We start from the raw sequence: 20,998 nt of genomic DNA, 5'->3' as shown, positions 1-20,998 counted from the left end.
AGTACAATGCTCCTCCAGAAAAGGCTAACAGTAAGCCAGGCGTCTTTGAGGCTGGTATCGTTTCCCAGGAGATTGCCATGCCGCCGCATGATTAACTGGCTGATCTGACAAAGGTTACTTCTGCAGAATTTCCTTTATCTGCTTGAACATGGCATATTTAGGCCGAGTACCTGGCAGTTCTTCCTCTATGAAGAAGGCAGAACGGACACCTCGTATCAGAGCAGGAATATTAATCTTAGACAGAGTCTCTACCTCCTGCGGAGGAGAGTCAGAGGCATCCACAATTCTCCATCAACAGATGACATCTCAGACACAGTACGTAGTGTGGACTGAGATGACGGCATATGACGCTTAGCAGGCTTAAGGGGTTTTTCACCCTGTAACATGGCCTGGAGGGCAGTAGAGGTGGCTGCCAAGTTCTGTGGTGTGGTAGAGAGAACATCTACCCCTGGTGGAGGCACAGGAGGTACATGCATGGCTATAACCTCTTGAGGCAATCCCTGTGAGGGAATAACAGACTGCTGTGGTAACCCCATAGGAGGGAAAACAGCTGGTACCACCAAACGGCCCGCAAAGGATGTCAGGACCTCAGAAAAAGAAGCCCAAGGGTTCTGCATGGTGACCGAGACATTAGAAGGGCTTGGAGGATTATAACACTTAACGCAAAATCCATCCTGTACCATCTCCCCCTCACTTTAACCTGCACGATAGCAGGATGGGCGCAGAAATGTGTATATCATTATCATTCTCAGACATAGTGGTAGAGGACGCGTTGTGTGTGCCGCAGCTGCCGGCCCAGTGACATCCCTCAGTGTTTCCCAACCAATGACCACGGGCAGGAGCGTCTCATCATCCAATTGGCGTCTGAGACCTCTGCCTTCTGGTCACGTGATGCCGCTGGCCTCTCCTCACAGATCTCTGAGGTGGAGCTGAGCCGCTATTTCCCTCCAGCAGCTGCCTGTTGCCTGCACAGCGTGGGTAGGCTGACAGTGTGGCCTCCATGCTCAGGTCTGCTGACACCCCCGGGTCATCCTCCACCAGCCAGGACACGGAGTTAGGATCGGCAGTTGCGAGCAAGCTGCAACTCCTAAGACACTGCACACCCCAGTACATGGAAGCTAACAGCCCGTCCGGATGTGGTAAATACCGATGGGTAATAGCACTCCTGCTGCAGCCTCTGCTCACTGGTGCTTACAGCACACTAAACTAGGATCAGCCCTGAGTAATAAACAATATTAAAGCCTGCTCCCTAGCAAACATTATAAATATCACTCCAGAGGATTACTGTGACATACACTTGGCAGTATTGACATTAGGGCTAGGAATACTGAAAAATGGATTATAACATGTAACAAGCTGCTACTCCTATAATTATAGCATTGAGCACATATAGGGGGGGGGGGGGGGGGGGGTGTCAGGGTGCTGCATGATAGAGCACTCCCGCTGCACCCTCTGCTGTTGTACCCTTCAACACAGCACAAATAGTGCTGATATCTGAAGATTTTACACTGAGCCCACTCACCCATAAGCCGGTGGCCGCTATATTACTTGCCTCGCCAGGAGTGTAAACCACACAGTCATCCCGGATTATTCAGACATTGAGACTGTGCACCATCAGCCATTTACTTTTTCCAACAAGGGTGCTGCTCCCGCACCTTGCCTCAGCCAAAACCCTCTTCGTTTAAAAGCCCCCTAACCCCCTCATACTGCGCCAGCTGCCATCTACGCTTACCCCCACCCTACCCCAACCATGCCTGCCCCTAGCCCCCTCCTTGCCTTGCAGCACTGTCGCAACCGTCTGCACTTATACCCTCCCTACCCATCCCCAGCACTGCCCACCCTACTCCCCTCTGCCCCAACTTTCCCCTGCCTTTACCCCTAGCTCTACCCCAACTACTGCTTGCCCTTAACCTCCTCTAACACAACTGCTACCTGCCCCCAGAACTGTCCCAAATGCTCCCTGTCCTCACCCCCTGTAATATGTGATGGGACCCAGATTTTTTAAATTGAGGGGTCCCCAGGACACACAATTTTTTTCGCTCACCGCGATCACTGCTTCTATGTCATTTTTTTCTTTTACATTTTTTTTTTCTACACACAAAAACACCTTGATCAGCAAATTTTGCACCAAGGTTTATAACTGTGCGTGGGAGAACTTTCTGTAACCACCCTCAGGCTTAGACACAAGACTCAGTCACGTTTCCAGCTTTTGGGCTGCCTCAATGATAAAGGTACAATTTCTTGTAAAGGTACCACAAGAAACAGCACTTCCAACAGGAAGTCTCATTTAACGTTTTATTACCGAGTATGTAGGCTCAGGTTTCTCAAAATGACTATACTGTCTGTGCAATGTAAGATAACGTGCAAAAGCAATCAGTTGTTTTGCAATTATATGGGTTTTACCCTAAAACAATAATTTCAGATATCCTCATGCACAGGTCATGGTATAAATGTAGTCTTAAATTTAATAATACAGTAAAGAAAACTTGAAAGGGATTACATACTTTGTCAATAATGCTTTGTAAAAAAAATAATTTTCCACACTCACTGGTATCATTGCCATTTCTACCTCAGCTCATTGGTGAGCCTTAAAATGGACCCTCACTGACAAGACCGTATCACCCCCGAATGTTATGTATAAAGGATAATTATAATTCTTTACTAATACAATAAGAACTATGGGGGCGATTCAACTCAGACCGAGGTGAATAGCGCCGGGAAGTTTGTCCCAGAGATATTCAATTCACCTTGCAGTTAAGTTGGAGAATGCCAGTTCTCACGACTTAACCGAGAACCGTCCTTCTCAGACTACAATGCCGGCAAACAGTCTCGCAGCTGGCACTTTAGTCGGATTTCTGCTTGCACCCTCAGGAAGGTGCAAGAAGAAATCCTTTAGTTGAACTAACAGCGCGCTAAATTTAATAGATCCAGGAAGTCCTTCCCGGCGCTATCAACAGCGTGCTGAATTGAATCGGCTCCTAGGTGTCTGTCTATTCCAAGTTGTAGCAAAGACTACTAAATAGATTTCCATGAAAACTTCATCATTCTGTAGTGGAAACTCCTAAAAATAACCTGCACTTTGTTTCATCTTGATCCTTCAAGTTAAAGCTGAGCAATAACAAAAACAATATGTATTGACATCTTTGCAAGAGATAGGTGTGGCACCATTCGCGCAGCTGATAAAGGGTGGGTAAGAGGTGCTTTGGGCGACGTTCACTTGAATAGGATTGGCTACATAGCAGTCTGTGCACAGGGCACACAGTGACATTAGTATGAGTGGTGGGTGAAGGCGCTGCTGCCACTGCTGGTCATGTGGGCCACTCCCACGACAAGGCCCTTATGCAAAGCAATACAACTAGAGCACCTCAAATTAAAAAAAATGTTGGCAGAAGGATTTCTGCTCGCCACCTCAGGAGGCTGCGAACAGCTGAGTTCCCAAACAAAGCAACAATTAAATTGCTTCATTGTGTGCCAATTAGTTTAGGCACCCTATATAACAATTGAATTGCACCCATATTTCTCATTATCAGCTAAGCACCAGATTACTACTCTACGGAGCGGCACGCCTGCCATCCATCTCTAGAAAAGGAGCAGTGACTTCCACCTTGTGCCGAGCCCACAGTGCAGCGCTGTTGTGTTACAGGGCTCTGGGGAAAGACGCGGTGAGCGGTGCCTTACATTGTGCTGCTGAAGTGGAGAACAGGGTGCTCTAACAGGGTGAGAATATCAGCAGCCCTGTTTATGTGATTAACTGCTTATATATGGACTGGACACAGTGATTCCTAGCTGCACTACAACAATTGGGTTTAATATATCAATCTGCAGCATATTTATGCTATAAATGATACACCTGCATCTACTTATACATCTTTACCCACTCAAGGGGCAGTGTGTAGACCTATACATATGACCGTGATATCTATGGGGATTTGTTTGAGCAAAACTTTTATTGCAAAGTGCCTCTGATTCATAGAAACAATATTGTTGAGAGAGAGTTGCAGATTGTATATTGTCTTTATTGGAGTCCTCTTTCATTATCTGCACATACATGCATACATTTCATAGTGCATACACTGCAGTAATGATAAGTCCTAAGTACCAATACATTTATAAAAGAAATGCTGGCTCAGCGTTACATTCATTAGAGAGGAGAGTGTTTTGTGTAAATGACTAAATATTGCTATGAATAGGCCCCCATTGGCATTACTGTCAGGAGGCTGCAGGTTGTTGGGCTGCTCAGTTTAAATAAACTGCAGAGTTAACACCGATTGTAAGCAGAAAAAATCTGAGATGTTTGCTGGGGATCGTTATGAATGACCGCCGGACGAGAGCCCGGCGGTCAAAATCCTGACGCCAGCAGGCCGAACAGCGGAGATCCTGACGGAGGTTAGTTAACTACTTAACCCTCCCCTCTCCCCCCTAACACTAACCCTCCTTTAGGGGTGCCTAACCCTAACCTCCCCCCTTAACGCCTAAACCCTAACCTTCCTCCGGGGTGCCTAAACCTAACCCCCCCCCCCCCCTCCTCGCACCCTAAACCTAACCCTCCCTTCTCCCCCCTAACACTAACCCTAAATCCCCACGGGGTGCCCTATCCCTGACCCCGCGCGGCTATGAGGACGCACGGACCGTACTTACCTCGTTCGGTCCCGCGTCGTTCTAGATTCTGGCGTCGGGATCATGATAGGAGTCGGTATTTCGATGCCTATCAATAATCACTAGCCGGCATTCTGCCATCGAGATTGTCCGCCGGTCACATGACTGCATCCAGTTTGCTGTCTGTTACAGTTAATTGAATGGGAAATGCAGTTTCTCTATCACAGGAAAGCTCTTCAAAGTGTCTCAGCTGCCAAAGCCTTGCTCTTTAGGCCTAAAGGCCAATGCAAATGAACCAGTGGGAGTCAGTGACAGCCAGTGCTCACAAGGGGTTCCGGACTATAGTCAGACAGTAAAAAGGTTGACAATGTCTAGATAGACACCAGATGTTAGAGTCAATAGGTCAACAGGGTCAAAAGGTCAAACACAAAAATGGTCGACACCTTATTTAAAAAAAAATAATAATAATTTTTTATTGGGTTAAGCATTTACCAGAGGGTTAGGGACTTACCCCGACGGTTAGGGTTAGGCACCAGGAGGGAGTGTTAGGCAGTAGAAGGAACGGTTAGGGACTTACCCCGACGGTTACAGTTAGGCACCAAGGGGAGGGTTAGGGTGAAGATTAGGGCTAAAAAAAAAACCAAAGAAATCACATGTCGACCATTTTCCCCCTCGACCATTTTTATGTCGACTTTTTTGACCATGTCGACCTTTAGCGTGTTAACCTATTGACTGTCTAACATCTGGTGTCTATCTAGACACTGTTGACCTTTTTACTTTCCATCTACCTATTAATCCACACCTGCTTACAAGATAGACAGTCAGACAGGTCATATAAATACATTGGATCATCAGTAGGTGGTTAGAGGGGATTTCGGGGACACAAACAAACTGAAGACAAAAAGAATGATTAATAATACGGTAACAGGAAGTGAGCTCTCAGTCCTACAACACAAACTCCTGAACAAAGTACAAGTGACTCAGACAAAGGTCACATCAGTCTAGTACATTACATTACTTCGGAACACTAAGACAAGCCTATTACAACTCATGGAACTATTAAACACATCAGAGTACAAAGCACTGACTAAGGAAATATCAGTAATGAATCTCTGTTCTCAGAATTATCTAATTACTATCATTTTTATAGCGAAATGTAGCATTCATTTCATGTACTTTCATGCTGAACTCCACACCCATTTATCATTTTGCGGGTACATTCATTTATTTTTAAAACAAGAAGCTTTGTATAGTATTTAAGAGTTTGAACAGTATTTTGTGTGAAGTAGCAAATAAGGTGCGGTGCTGCTCTAAACCCAGTGTCAAACACAATCAAGTTTGACAAGTTGGATGTCAATAGAAAAACACTACACTGCTCACAATGGGTTCACTTCACAAGCACATGGAGCAAGCTGTCAGGACAACTGCACCGCAATGCTCTGACTGCAAGGGAAAAGGATAGTGGGTATAGATTGAGATACTTAGTACCTGCCAATCCCAATTACCTTTTTTCCTGCCAACAGTGACAGATTTCCAAAGGACTTCTACTTCATAGTAAAAGCTACAGGCAGGTTAACTTTAGAACTTACATGAGTAACAAAAGTTGTGGAACAAGATTACTATTAAGTACTTCTCTGCAAACTTTTGATAGAGAAAACAAATAGATTCAATAGCGCAATACGTATGAAATAAAGGGGCAGCTCGCATTTTGGGTTTTTCTTCCCATTGCCTTAGGCTAATTCTGCTTGCACCTCCATAGGCTACAAGCAGAATCAGACAGTCAGTTAATGTGCGGGGCTTCTGCTCTTGATTGAATCTTCCCAATAGTTTCCTTATCCATCTCCTACACCAATTTACCTCAATAACAGAAAACATCCCATTATACTTACCGATAATTCTGTTTCTTCGCGAGACTCCATGGCAGCCACACCTTGGGATATAGGCCCTGTTCCCCTTAGTATAGACAGGAAGTTTTCTCAGGAACTGCCCCCTCACTGAATATAATCCAGCCCCTTCCTCTTGTTTTTTTGATTTGGTTCCTACAAAAAACACTCGAGGGAGGGTATCTATGGCTGCCATGGGGTCTCTCAAAGAAACAGAATTACTGGCAAGTATAATCCGATGTTCTCTTGTTCGTTCCTCCATTGCAGCCACACCTTGGATCATACTAAAGCGAATATACACAGGGGGGTGGGGAGGGGGCGCAGTACCCAAACCTCTTAATACTGCATAACAAATAACTTTTATTCAAGTGTCTCTTGAAGCACCTAATCTCTAAAATGAGCACTTGACACGTCCAATGCATAAGGAGTAGTAAATGTATGTAAAGATGACCATGCTGCTGCTGTACAAATCTTCTACTGAAGCCTTTGCCTTATTTGCCCTTATTAGCTACGGACTTACTTGAGTGCGCTTTAAGGATTTCAGCCACCCTAAGCCCTTCTTTCTTGTAAGCAAAGATAAAAACTTCTTATCCATCTTGCAATGGTTTGTTTGGTAGGACTATAGACTTGTCTGATTCCACTTGGTAGGACAATTAAATGCTTTGTTTTTCTGCAATCATTTACTCTATGTAGATCTAGATAGCTCTAACCATATACAGTGTATGTAGTTCTCTTTCTTTGTCATCTTTTGGCTGAGAGAAAAAGGCTGGTAGTACAATATCTTGATTCAGGTGAAAAGAGGAGACCACTTTTGGCACGAAATTTGTCCCTGACGAAGTCCGATCTGATTGGCCTGACGAAACGCATTACCACGCCCCCAAGCACACCTCTCTGCACGGGTATTGTCCTCTAGCCGTGAGCTTAGCTAGCGGGTGAAAGGAGAACCAAGACGGCGGCACAAGTACACCAATAGCCGGCGCTCTGATGCACAGTACTCCCGCTATTCTGAAGAGAAGACTGCAGCTTAAACCCATAGAAGCGGACAGCAACAGATTTTAACCTGCTCAACTCAGGACACCTGCGCTCAAACTAGGAGATCTGACATAACCCCCAGGAGGTTTAAAAGGAATAGGGCGGCCGCCCATACACAAGGTAAGGACACAATACCTAAGAGATTGAACGTCTCAATGCTCCGTACACAAAAGGAAAATTTCTTAATACAAAAAGCATTGCAATAAAACACCCTTTATGGGAGAACGAAGTTCAACTCCCATTTGCTGACTTCTTTAAGACCGCTGACTATGGGCCCACCTGCAGAAACGTTTTATATTCAACGTTTTAAATTCAATTTTATTTGCTTTTATATATTGCATTGTAATTTTAGCTCTGTATCTGTTATTGTGATTTATTATGTGCTCATAAAATAATGCCTATTATTCACACCGTTTTTAACATTTCTTAACTTTGCAATACAAATGAGAACAAATAAATATTCTATCATCTAATCCCAGCAATTGCAGTACATATCACTTTTTTCTTGCGTCTGCAATATAAATCTTTACATTTAACCTTATACGTGGCCACTAATCTGTCGGCAGCAGAAAAATCACACTTAAACATTTCTATAGATAGGAAGCGAAGAGCGCACTTGCATTTCCAACTATCGCGTTTACCTTTGTTGTCATTAAGTCCACTTCCGGACATCCGAATCTTATTATTATTACTCAAAATAGAACTGTGTTCAATTCCCATACTCCCGGGAGAATTCGTTTCCTGCTCAGGAGGTCTGCTACCACATTTTCCTTGCCTGCCACATGGGAGTGCTGAAAGGGAAAGCAAGTACTTTTCTGCCCAGTCATGATCTTTGAAACCTCTTTCAAGAGGGCATGACGATTTATGTATGTTACCATTGTCAAGTTGTCCGGAAATATTCTTAAATTAGTTCCTCTAAGTCTTGGAAGTACTGTAACCCCTTCCATACCGCTCGCATCTCTCTTCAATTTGAAGAAAATAAATTTTTCCAATGAAGTCCACCAACCTTGCGTTACTAGTTGTGACACATCTGCTCCCCATCCTGATGGACTTGCATCTGTCGTTAGAACTAGGTATTGTGGTTGTAGCAGTGGTGTTGATCTGTTCTTAAGATTCACACTCTTCCACCAGAATAGGGATTCTTTTGTGGCTTGTCTCAGTCGTATGTGATGACAAAGAGGTACTTTTTTCCTGAATGAACTTTAATATGCCTCATTGTAGGCCTCTCATGTGCCACCTTGCCCAAGAGACTACATCGATGACGAGATCATGCCAAGCAGTCTTAGAGCCATATTCAATTTGAGCCGAGACTTGCTGCCTACTTCGCCTGTTTTGTAGGCGGAAAAGTATCGCGCGCATGCCCGCTTTACCCCGTATTCAATTTGAAAGTACGCGAATACGGGACACGGCGAAACTTAAACAAGCAGAAAGTAGTGTCAGATTTGGGGAAAGCAGCCCGACACCCCCCAAAAGATGATCTGACATGGGGGTTCCCTATGGTACCGCCAATTTGGCATGCTGAAGGTATTTGGTGTTTTTAAACGGGCTCAATAGCTGCTAAATAGCGTCTTGCTATACACCTGCAATAAAAAAAACACTTGGGGCATACTTGGGGACCCCCCCCCCCAGAGTCAAGTCGCTAGTTTTTAACTTTGCACCCCAACATTTTTTTTCGCCCCCAAAATGAAAGTGATTTTTTGGGGTGTTCTAAAGTGTTTTCTTTTACATTTTTTACAGTTTACCTTAGGGGGACTGTCTTAAGGCTGCAGGGGGGTTCCCGCAACGTTGCACCCCAAAACCCCAATTCTGCACTTTTTTCCGCCTGCTGTACATAGGCGAAACTTTTTCGCCCATTACACTGCATTGACTTTCCGCCTAGGCGGAAAATCTTTCAAATTGAATACAGAGTAAAAGCAAAAAAGGCAAAAATGACGTCATCGGCGAAAAAGTATCGCGGATCCGGACTTTTCGCCTCAAATTGAATACGGGCCTTAATCCCGTAAGGAGTTGAATCCTGTTGTAATTCTGTATGATCTTTTCCATTTTTTGCATCTTATTGCTAGAATGCTGATTAATTTTGCTAAACTCCCTTCCATAGCCATCATTTCCACTCTTGTAATTGCCATTCTTGATATACAAATTTGTACTATTTCTGGTTCTTTCTAGAACTCTGGCCCTGATTCAGAGCCGGACGCTCTGACAGAGCGCTCGCTCTGAATCAGGGCCGTCCTTCTGATTTTTTTAGAGCGGCTTGCGACGAGACCCTTGTGGTAAGGTCTTGTCTGCCGCAAGCCCTGGAGTGCTTTTGGCTCTATCAGAGCCAAAAGCACTCCCACTGACATCACTTGTGATGTCAGTGGGGCCGGCCCCAGACGGTAGGCGTTCCCATGGGAACACCTCCGTCTGGCCAGCCACACCCCCGGCACGCCCATCAAAGGGGGCATGCTGTCTCTCACCATCGACAGCACGCCCCCTTTGTAGCGAGACCCATAGTGACGGCTTGCCCGATTCAGGCTCGCAAGCGGGTCTGAATCAGGCCCTCTATTCGATATCCGTTGGATACAACATCCAGTACCCATCTGTCCTGAATACAATAAATCCATTGTAGTAATCTTCCCCCTACTGCTATTTCCAAAGAGGTCCTATAGTCATTGCTGTTTAGGACTGAGGGCCTGATTCAGACTTGCGCGCAAGCGGGTTGATGGTGGGGTGCTGTGCGCGCATGTTCAAGCCCCGGAGCGAGAGAGAAATTCTCTCACTCCGGGACACTACAAAAGGGGTGACTGTCGATGTTGATCAACAGCTCGCCCCGTTTTGTAGGCGGGCAGGTGGGGTGGCGTTCCCGAAGAAACGCCTGCCGTTTGTGGGAGGCACCACTGACATCACCAGTGATGTCAGTGGAGAGCTTCCTGCTCTGTCTGAGCAGGAAGCTCTCTGGGGCTTGCGACAGACAAGACCCTACCACAAGGGTCTCGTCGCAAGCCCCGATGGTCGCGACCATCACCTGGTCGCTCGCAAAAGCTGTGGGTGGTCACAGAAAAAAAAACCAAAACGTCCTGATTCGGAGCAAGCTCTCTTCAAGAGCGTCCGGATCTGAATAAGACCCTGAATCTCGTGAAATTCTACAGAAAATATTGTCTGGTTATTCCTGAAGAATACCTTCTACTATATTGACGACCGATATGATTTACCTCCCGTCACCATTTGTATCAGTGAGTCCAATTTACTCCCAAATAATAGGTTAACGTAGCCAACCTGTTCTTTGAATTCGAATCAGCCATCCAGAATTGTACATATAAAGTTCTCCTTGCTACTACCCCAGTAGCCATAGATCTTGCTGCATACGTCACAGTGTCCAAGGATGCTTAACACAGATATTCAATAGCCTTCTGCATGATCTCTACATTTCTCAAGAGAAATTGGCCCTGATTCAGACCCACTCGCAAGCGGCTGTCCGCTCGCAAGTGGGTCGATGGTCTGCACTGAGCATGCGCACGACGGAGGGAGCTCCGTCGTGCGCATGCGCCAGACGCGACTAGCGAAGGAAAGTCCTTCGCTCGTGTGTCTGATCAAAGGGGGCGTGCTGTCGATGTTGATTGACAGCACGCCCCCTTTGGTGGGCGTGCCGGGGGCGTGCCTCCCTGACGGGGCGTTCCCACGGGAACGCCTCCCGTCAGAAGCCGGCCCACTGACATCACTAGTGATGTCAGTGGGAGTGATTTTGGCTCTGATAGAGCCAAAATCACTCCGGGGCTTGCGGTTGAAAACCTCAACCGCAGGCTCCGGCTCGCAGTTTCGATGGTCGCGATGGTCAAGACCATCGCGGCCATCAAACTGCACGCTCCTAAAGGCTGTGGGTGGTGACCCACAGCTATACGAGCGTCCAGGAGGACCCACAGCTATACGAGCGTCCAGGAGGACGCTCCATTTTTATGGAGGGCGGCCCTCATTCAGAGCGTGCGCTCTGCTCAGAGCGTACGGCTCTGAATGAGGGCCATTGTTTTGATATCCTTTCATCAATATCTGTATGCATAGCCCCACTCCAGAGCCTTAGTGTCCTAGAAACAGAGGCCATAGCTATACCTGACTTCAGGAATGCAACAGTAGAAATATGTAATTTCTTGAATACATTCTCCATTCTGTTATCCATGGTATCTTTAAATGCTGCCCCATCCGCTAATGGAATGGTAGTTCTCGTCATTATTTCTGCAATTGCAGCATCCACCACCAATTAAGCAAATAATCATCTCTAATAATATACATATACATTTCAATACCATTAAAGTTAGTTTGCCTTTTATCTACATTTTGACACTCTTTGGATATTATTTCTTTCATTACTCTGAACAGGGAAACGTCTACCCCTTTTTACACTGTCCTCAAACAGTAATACCCCTTTCACATTGCAAACCTGGCTCTGACCAGGGATTTTGAAGTCGGGTCGAATATGGCTGCGATACGGGTCAGACCCCACTTCGACCTGGGTTATTCTCAGGGGCTAAACACACTAAACCAATGAGGGCAATCTCAAATTGCGTTAACTACCTTTTACGAGTCATTTGAAGTATTTTACATCTTCCGCTCTAAAAAAGGAAACATAGGTTTGGTTGTATGTCATTGTCATTTAACTGAATATTGATGACTCCCCAATTCCTGGCTCTTAATGGGGGGCTATTCAATTAAGACAGAGTTGAATAGAGCCGGGAAGTTGGTCCCGGAGCTATTCAATTCACCTCGCGGTTTAGTCCGACTAGTCTAACCTAAGTCGGAGAATGTTGGTTCTCGCGACTAAAGCCAGGTGTTTAGTCGCAAGAACCGGCATTCTCTGACTAAATTGCCGGCCTCGAGGGTGTTAGCGCTGGTCTAAGCCGGAAAACAGCCCCACGACCGAAACTTTAGTGGGATTTCTCCTCGCACCCTCAGAAGTGACAGCGCACTGAACTGAATCGGTCCCAATTAGTCAAGTAAATATTAACTATAATATGAGGCGAATTCTTTAGCCACAGGAATTACCATGGGCTTTTAGCTTCCGAGCTATGAGCCCAGTGCTGTTCAATTACTGGTTGCAGTAAGGGGGTCATTCAGACCAGCTCATGAGCGGCAGTACGCTCGCAAGTGGGTCGATGTTCCCCCACTGCGCATGCGCACGACGGAGGAAGCTCCGTTGTGCGCATGCGCGAGACCCGGGGAGCGACGGGCTCTCCATTGCTCTGGGGCTCGTACCAAAGGGGGCGTGCTGTCGATGTTGATTGACAGCACGCCCCCTTTGGTGGGCGTGCCGGAGGCATGCCTGTCAGACGGAGGCGTTCCCATGGGAACGCCTACCGTCTGAAGCCGGCCCCACTGACATCACTAGTGATGTCAGTGGGAGTGATTTTGGCTCTGATAGAGCCAAAAATCACTCCTGGGCTTGCAGCAGCGAGACCCCAACGCAGGGTCTCCGTCGCAAGCCCGATGGTCAAGACCATAGCGACCATCATCATGGATGCTCGCATATGCTGTGGGTGGACACCCACAGCTATGCGAGCGTCCAAGAGGACGCTCCATTTTCAGGGAGGAGGGCCCTGATTCAGAGCGAGCGCTCTGGTCAGAGCGTTCAGCTCTGAATCAGGCCCTAAGCCCAGAGGGTGCACTTCGCGCCGATTTCTGTTCACATCTCAGGAGGGTGCAAAGAGAAATACATGTTAAGTGCATTCTCAGGGCCAACTACGGGCAGTAAATACATAGCTCCTGGCACTTAATCCACAATCTGTGATTTACCGTACATTAGCCGCTGGGCATACCGCGGGATATAATTGGAGTTAAAAGCCCGCAATAAGTCCCAAGGCTAATAGAATTCCCCCCTATGTGTGCAAACACTGAACTTTGAGTTTAGACTGATTCTTGTTTGTAGCTATGGACTTACTTTGAAAAGATCGCGGCCAGTTTCCGCCTATTCTTCCTTGGCTCTGAATCTTCATCAAATTCTTCCATCTCTTTGCCCAGGAACACCTCTTGATGAAACTCCTTGTTGAGGTGGCCATCCATTTCCATCTTTACTCCATTAAGGTGGTCTGGTGGCATAATCTCATTCTCCTCTCTATTGTCCAAGGGCTTATCTTTCAAGGCAGAATTATTTGCGGGCCTGGCATAAACATCCATAAGGAGAAATACAAACAGGAGGGACAGGTACAGAGAACCCAGACTGAACAGGAATGCTTGCTTAGATACCATCGTTCTTCGCCAAATCACCAACAAGGTAATACTGTAGAATAGTTTTCTCTCTGAAATAGCAAATTCATAGTAAACAAAAAGGTAGTTACAAAACACGCAAGCCTAAGATATATAAAATGCATAAAGTAAAAATATGTACAAGGGTGCCAATATCAAAAATCAGAGCTGATCCGCTGCATCAGTACAAGGCTACTTTATTTTTTTGTTACTCAATATCCAACCAACATACAGTGAGACCCAGTTCTTGTACATACTTGCCAAGCACTCAGGAAAACTGACAAAACTGGTTTTCCTGGGCCCTTCAGTATTTGTTTTTTTTAAAGGAAATTTTATTGTTTTGATAAGAGACAACAATCAAATGACCAACTCAGAGATCTGCAATAAACAAGCGGTACAATAATAATTAGCATTAGACATAAAACAACATTCGAATTTTTTTTTTTATAAATTCTGTTTTTATGTTACAAGGAAGTGTCATCCATATTTCATAGAAAAGAGATGTAGAAAAAAGGAATAGATAAGCATAAGAATATAGAGGATAGAGAGAAACCGAGGGACGTGGGGTGGCTGCCCTCAAACAGGAAGGAGTCGGAATGGTAAGAGGGGATGGGGGATAAAGGAGGGACGGGGAGGGAAGAGGGGAGGGAAGAGGGGAGGGCGGTTTTGACCCAGCTGGGCATTACCATGCATCCACTAAGTAGCGAACCGCAAACATTGGTAGCAAAAGGATTTAGGGGTGAGAGGGACATAGAACTCCATAATGGAGTGAGCAAGATTACTAATCTCATTCCAAAAGGGATCAAGCTTTGGGCAGCTTCACCATGTATACAGAAACATTCCAATATCCGCATCTCCAACTAAGACCCGTATTCAATTTGAAGCGAAAAGCCGGAATCCTCGGAAAAGTTTCGCCGATGACATAATTTCGCCAGGCGGAAAAGTATCGCCGTATTCAATTTGAAAGACTTTCCGCCTAGGAGGAAAGTCAATGCAATATAATGGGCGGAAAAGTTTCGCCTATGAAAAGCAGGCGGAAAAAAGTGCAGAATTGGGGTTTTGGGGTGCAACATTGCGGGAACCCCCGTGCAGCCTTCAGACAGTCCCCCAAAGGTAAACTGTGTCAAAAATGTTTTAAAAAACAAACACTTAGAACACCCCAAAAAAATCACTGAATTTGGGGGCGAAAAAAAAAAATGTTGGGGGACAAAGTTAAAAACTAGTGAACTTGACTCTGGGGGGGTCCCCAAGTATGCCCCAAGTGTTTTTTTATTGCAGGGGCTTGCGCCAGGTGGATTTTTCAAGATTTTTTTAAACTTAACTTTAGCAACTTTAAAATATGCTGGCCACCATTTTCAAGTACCCCAAATTTGCTGGGATAAGTTATTTTCTGCAAAAAAACCTACTGAATACTATTCTGCACCACTTATAGAGAAAAACTATTTAGCAGCTATTGAGCCCGTTTAAAAATACCAAATACCTTCAGCAAGCCAATTTGGGGGGTACCATAACTAACCCCCATGTCAGAGCATCTTTTGGGGGATGTCAGGCTGCTTTCCCCAAATCTGACAGTACTTTCCGCTTGTTTAAGTTTCGCCAGGTCCCGTTTTCGAGTACTTTCAAATTGAACACGGGGATACGCGGGCATGAGCGCGATACTTATCCGCCTACAAAACACGCGATGTAGGCAAAAAGGCTGGGAGGCGGAAAAGTATCACGGGTCCGCTCAAATTGAATACAGGCCTAAATCTTATTTATGGAGTGCATTTTGTTTAACCTGGAAGGGACATAGGCCCTCATTCAGAGGTGGTCGTTAGATGCAAGAGGTCGCCCTGAATCAAGGCGGCCGCTTGCATCCTGAACGGCCGCCTCCTTGTCGATCGTTAAGCTGTGGCTTGCCACCCACAGCTTACGACCGACCAGGTTGATGGTCGCGATGGTGATCACCATCGCGACCATCGGGGCTTACGACCAGACCCTAAGGTTGGGTCTGATCACTCATAAGCACCAGGGAGCTTTCTGCTCTGATGGAGCAGGAAGCTCCCCACTGACATCACTGATGATGTCAGTGGGGCCGCCCACAAAACGGTAGGTGTTCGTAAAAGAACGCCTCCGTTTTGGAAACCACCCCCCCAGCCCGCCTACCAAACGGGGGCAGCTGTCGATCAACATCGACAGCCGCCCCTTTGGTAGCGTGCTCCAGAGCGACCGAGACGGTTACGAGCGCATCGGCGCTCACGACCGACTCTGAATAAGGTCCATAATACCATCTGTAAAACAATTTGTAAGCTATCTTTTGTATGCGTTCATATATAGAGCTAGATGCAACATTGGCATATATAAATCGCCATAGTCTTCAGTATCTAGACTTTCCTTCAGGTCAGCCTCCCATGCCATCTTGTGTGGATTCCTAGTCTCAGTACTAGGATGTACAAGTTCTGCAAACAGTGTGGAGAAAAGGCCCTTGATGCTCACACCCCGTAAAATAGAAGTGAGCTGTCTGTTAGTTAGCCGCGATTATTGAATAAAAATGTCAGATTTGTCAATATATTGAAAAAAATGTGTGTGGGGAATAGAAAATTTGGTTTGTATATTTGTAAATGTGTGGAATATTAATTAATGTCAACTCCTCCGTTATGCGAGGATAGAAAGGTAGTCGGGACTACATCCTGGATGAAAGGCAGGGTTGTCAAATACGGGGATTATTGGGCTTGGGTGCTGAGCAGTGTAAAAACAACGGTTAGCAAAATCCCAAACATCCAGGTGTGAGAAATATTGGGATTATGTAGAGATGCTCCGGGTCGGGTCATTCGAGGGACCCACAGCAAGAAAGAAATAACATGTAATATAAGACTTTCTGATTCAATTGACACCCAGACCCTCTCAGACTTTGGCTAGTTTCACATACACATTTTGCGAGTCTAGCTGCCTTATAATAAGCTTTAAAGTTTGAGACACCTAAACTCCTTAGGGCCTTTCAGTATTATAGCAAGGGTAAAAGTTGACTGCTGAAAATCAGTGTCAGTGGAGGACCAATAGGACACTGCAAGCTCCAGGCTCACAGCATCAGATTGGTCAGTGTATTCATACCCCCACAGGCGGTACATAGATATATATATTTTACCAAGTAAGGATCATTTTAATTTTTTTAATTTTACTGTTCTATACGTGTAATAAGAAACATGGGAATAAGTTGTCCTATAGTGTGCTGTAATGTGTCTGGATAGAAGCAGTAGAATTTATTGCACATTTTTATACATTCTGACTGTGATCATTAACGGTTTTTAAAGGACAAACAGCTTGTTTCTAGTCTAAAATGAAAGTGCAAAGGGTGATTCTCTGTGTGACGCATGGGACATTTACATACATTTAAGTATGTGAACTGTTTCTATATCACAATTTTTTTTTTTTTTAATTCTGATACCCGAGTCTTTAATACTTTGTTGGTAAAAAAATATATGCTGGGGGGTCTAGGTTTTGGGCACCTGACAGAGCAACTGAATTGGTGCTCCATTTGGACGCCTAAAGCTGCGGGAGGACACATTTCTTCTCGCGGCCTCCTGAGGTGGGAAAAGAAATGTGTGCAAAGTCCATTGTTTGGGCACCCTAACTACCTTTTTAGACAGGTTTAGCTGGTTTGCGCGGCTAAACCCAGTGCTTGTAGCCAAGTTAAAAACTAGTGGGTGCCCAAATGGTGAAACAATGAAATTGCTCCGTCGGAGCTAGCCGAGGGGTCCAGCAGGGGACACGCAAAACATTTGAATCACCTCCTCTGATTCTCTCTGGGTACAGTGAGTAAATGGGACAATAAAAATATCCCTACACTTATGTTTTGCAATCTGTTGAGAGGGTACAGTGTTATTAACTATATTACAAAAGGTACAGAACTGTACTGAGAATCAGATCGTGATTACTATCCCAAGTTGCCCTAGGCAAGATACTTTGGGCATCCATTACACAAACACACTTAGAAAAAGGGCTAGCATACTCTGGGCAGCATAATGACTGCGGGCCCTAGACAATCGCCTTGTTTTCCTAATGGATAAGCCATCTCAGCTGCATGTACACCTCCAAAATGTCATTCCTTCTGAGCCCATACCCCTCTTTCCCTCTGTTCTCCCATTTTGTCCCCATTTTGGATCTGTGGTATGGATTTGATATGAACAACCATATTCAATAGCTCACAAAGGTGTGGAATTATAATATTATCTGATATATTGTAAAGTCTTCCACAGTCACCAAAACACTAAACACATTTCTAATATTCCACTGCTTTTTAGCCTGGGTATAAAATACATAAATAGTCTCAAAAAGTTATAGTTCTCCTTCGACTTCCTGAAATGATGGGAGTAAATGAGTTTGCTCTGAAAGTTTCATTGATGTATGTGTAACATAACATCCATTGCAGAATTTGCAGCTTATGGTTTGTTTTCTCATGTTAAACACGAGACCTGATAAAAAAATAACGGGTTAGGTACGAGATTCCAGCGCTTGGGATCCCGGTGGTCAGAATCCCGACAGGTTTAGGATACCGACACCTGTCAGTAAGTATCTTAAGTCGCCCCCCTCGTGCCTAAACCAAACCCTCCCCCCCCCTTGTGCCTAATGGTGCGTACACACGGTCAGATTTTTCTTCAGATCTGAACGATAACGATTTAAAAAATCGTTCATCTCTGAAGGAAAATCTGACATATCTGACATGCCTGAACAATGGACGATGCACGTTCCTGATGGTCAGATATCTGACATCTGATGTGTTTGCAGTCAGACTTGGACGATTCCATTCATTTTAATGCAGTCAAAAATCATTCAATCGTTCATCTGACAGATCTGACCGTGTGTATGCTCCCACTGCTTTGCGGCAGCATTGTGAGCGCCTGCATCCCAGCTGTCAAGATTTCAACTACCTCCCATAAAAACAATTAGTCCCACTGGCAACAACAGGGGCACTACAATCACGTTAATTAATGGCATATTAGAATACTTTATCATTTATTATGTCTACAAACACATCTATGGCTCGTGTCCCTGTGTATTACAGAAAATATCGTATTAAAAAGGCTAAGTGGAGGTGTGCCATTATCTATGTATATGGCAAGTGGCTGGCATGGTAAAGGCTTAAAGCAAATACAGTATCACTAGTGACAGATAAAGTGCCAGCCATCTCCTGACGGTGCTGGGAGAAACATACATAGAGGCAGCTGTAAATGTGTGATGACTCCGCATATGCATAACACGTTACCGCCATCTCCTGCCCATAGTGGTCTGATATACACCCAAGTCCGGGCACTTATGCTTACATTGTCACTAGCACAAATCCGTCCAGGCACCCTTTACCTGCAGGCTGCACCCCAAGCCACGAACACCGGCTCCCAGCGCCTGCGCTGCCGCAAACCGGAAGAAGGAAGTAATCGGCACTGGGGGAAAGTGGAATGCAGGACACGCCTGTGTCTAGAGGAAAGCGTTCCACCTCCACATCGTGGCTTGTGTTTTGAGCTAGTTAGCACAGATGAGAGGAGAGTGACTGTACAAAAGGAGATGAGTAGGCTTTATGCATTAGCCTGTAAATTACAATAAAATTTATCAGAAAACATTTATTATTAATAGTTTATTTCATGTAATCATTAGAGGACAACGTTTTGAAATATGTTATAAAGACACTTTGCTGCTGAGCCGATCCATCAATATACAGTACATTGGTGATAATTCTGAGATACAAATGAAATGCGGATGGGTGATTTCTGCTGAAAGAACATGCTATTCACCAAAGAAAGAAATCAGTGATTTAGCATGACCAAATTTTAAGTTCATCCCAGACTGAGTTGGATTGATTGTCCTTTGACGGACCACAATAGGGGCTCCATCCAATTAGGTGCTAAAGGTTTAAACGCTGGCAACGGCACCGCATCTCACACCCTTTGCTACCCGAGCCTAGATTTGCATTAATTTGCTTGGAGCCCTATGGGTCTGCGAGCAATATTAGGCGAATGGTAGACGTATCAAACCTTGGGAGAGAGATAAAGTACCAACCAATCAGCTTTTAACTCATTTTTTATTACAGGCTGTGTTTGAAAAATGTCAGCTAGTTGCTGATTGATTGCTACTTTATAGCTCTCCAAGGTTTTAAACATCTGCCCCTATACATGAAATGGATGTTTCTGGGCGATATTTGGAAGGTGACCAACAATACTTAAAAGTACAATTGCCCCTATTTCATCTGTAATTTAAATTTGATATTGGTGGATCCATTTGCTGGATTGTGTGCACACACCTGTATTATATATTTTTTTAATTACCAAGGGTATTTAAACGAGCTATGAAACAGATGCTACTCATTTAGCCTCTTAGGACACTGCGGGACCTACTGTATAGAAACGTGTCATGCACTTACCCTTGTGGAACCTCACTTTCAGAACTACCTCCCTGTCTATCACTATTGATCCTCACTGGACATTAGTTGCAAGATTTTTGCTAAGGATGCACGGAGGACATTGGCCCTCATTCAGAGCCGCTCGTAAGCGGCAGTACGCTCGTTCTGAGCGATGTTTGCACATCTGCGCATGCGTACGGTTTTTAGTACGCATGCGTGAACCAGTCAGTGCGGCTGAAAATCGTTTGTTTGCTATATAGCGAGGGCCTGCAATTTTGAGTGACAGAATGAGGCGTATGTGGGTGGTAACAGGGGAAGGTGCTTGAAAACGGGGAGTGGAGATCAGAACGCAGGCGTGCTTAAAGGTCAAAACGGGCATTTTAAGGGAGTGCATAATTAATCCAGCAGCGTCATTGACCACGTCACTTGGTTTTTTTTAACTCAGAACTGCTCGCAAAATAGCGGTTGAAAAAACCAACCACAAGAATAGCGAGCAGTTCATAAGCTGTTCGATGTACTCGATTAATCTAATAAATAGCGGACATGACGTATGATGCGAGCGGCCAGGGGGCGTTTTTATCAAATAAACGAGCGTATGTTTTGCTCGCTCGTTCAGACATGGAGGCGGCAACAGACCGCAAAGAGCGTACGGTTAATTTGAATAGCCACCCCCTTTTTCTGAACGAGCGAGCGCTAATTGCGAGCGGCTCTGAATGAGGGCCTTTGTCTATCCCGGATGCTCTAAGCTCCACTGGACTGGACAGTAACAGATACTACCTCCCAACTGTCCCGATATCAGCGGAACAGTCCCGTTTTACAGGCACTGTCCTGCTATCCCACCCGCCGGTCGCAGTGTCCCGCGGACAGGGGGAAGTTGGGGAGGACACAGAATGCGTGCGTCATTCAT

General features: G+C 45.3%; 1 protein-coding gene across 2 annotated transcripts in view; it reads right to left on the bottom strand.

Moving 5' to 3' along the window:
- Positions 1–19,141, bottom strand: part of SDF4 (stromal cell derived factor 4) — a 71,165-nt gene extending 52,024 nt beyond the window's left edge. Inside the window, exons 1-2 of one of the 2 annotated variants that reach the window (XM_088458642.1) lie at positions 19,059–19,141; positions 13,417–13,774 (exon numbers count right to left, since the gene is read on the bottom strand). In XM_088458642.1, the coding sequence (XP_088314768.1) occupies positions 13,417–13,724 (308 nt within the window). In that variant the 5' untranslated portion in view covers positions 13,725–13,774; positions 19,059–19,141. Of the gene's footprint in view, positions 1–13,416; positions 13,775–19,021 lie in introns of both variants that reach the window. The other variant, XM_088458641.1, reaches the window with a different exon arrangement.
- Positions 19,142–20,998: the final 1,857 nt, after the last annotated feature.

The sequence above is a fragment of the Taudactylus pleione genome, unplaced genomic scaffold (assembly GCF_031769625.1).
Source record: "Taudactylus pleione unplaced genomic scaffold, aTauple2 ptg000845l, whole genome shotgun sequence".
Lineage (NCBI taxonomy): Eukaryota > Metazoa > Chordata > Amphibia > Anura > Myobatrachidae > Taudactylus > Taudactylus pleione.
This window is presented reverse-complemented; position numbering and strand designations above follow the sequence as displayed.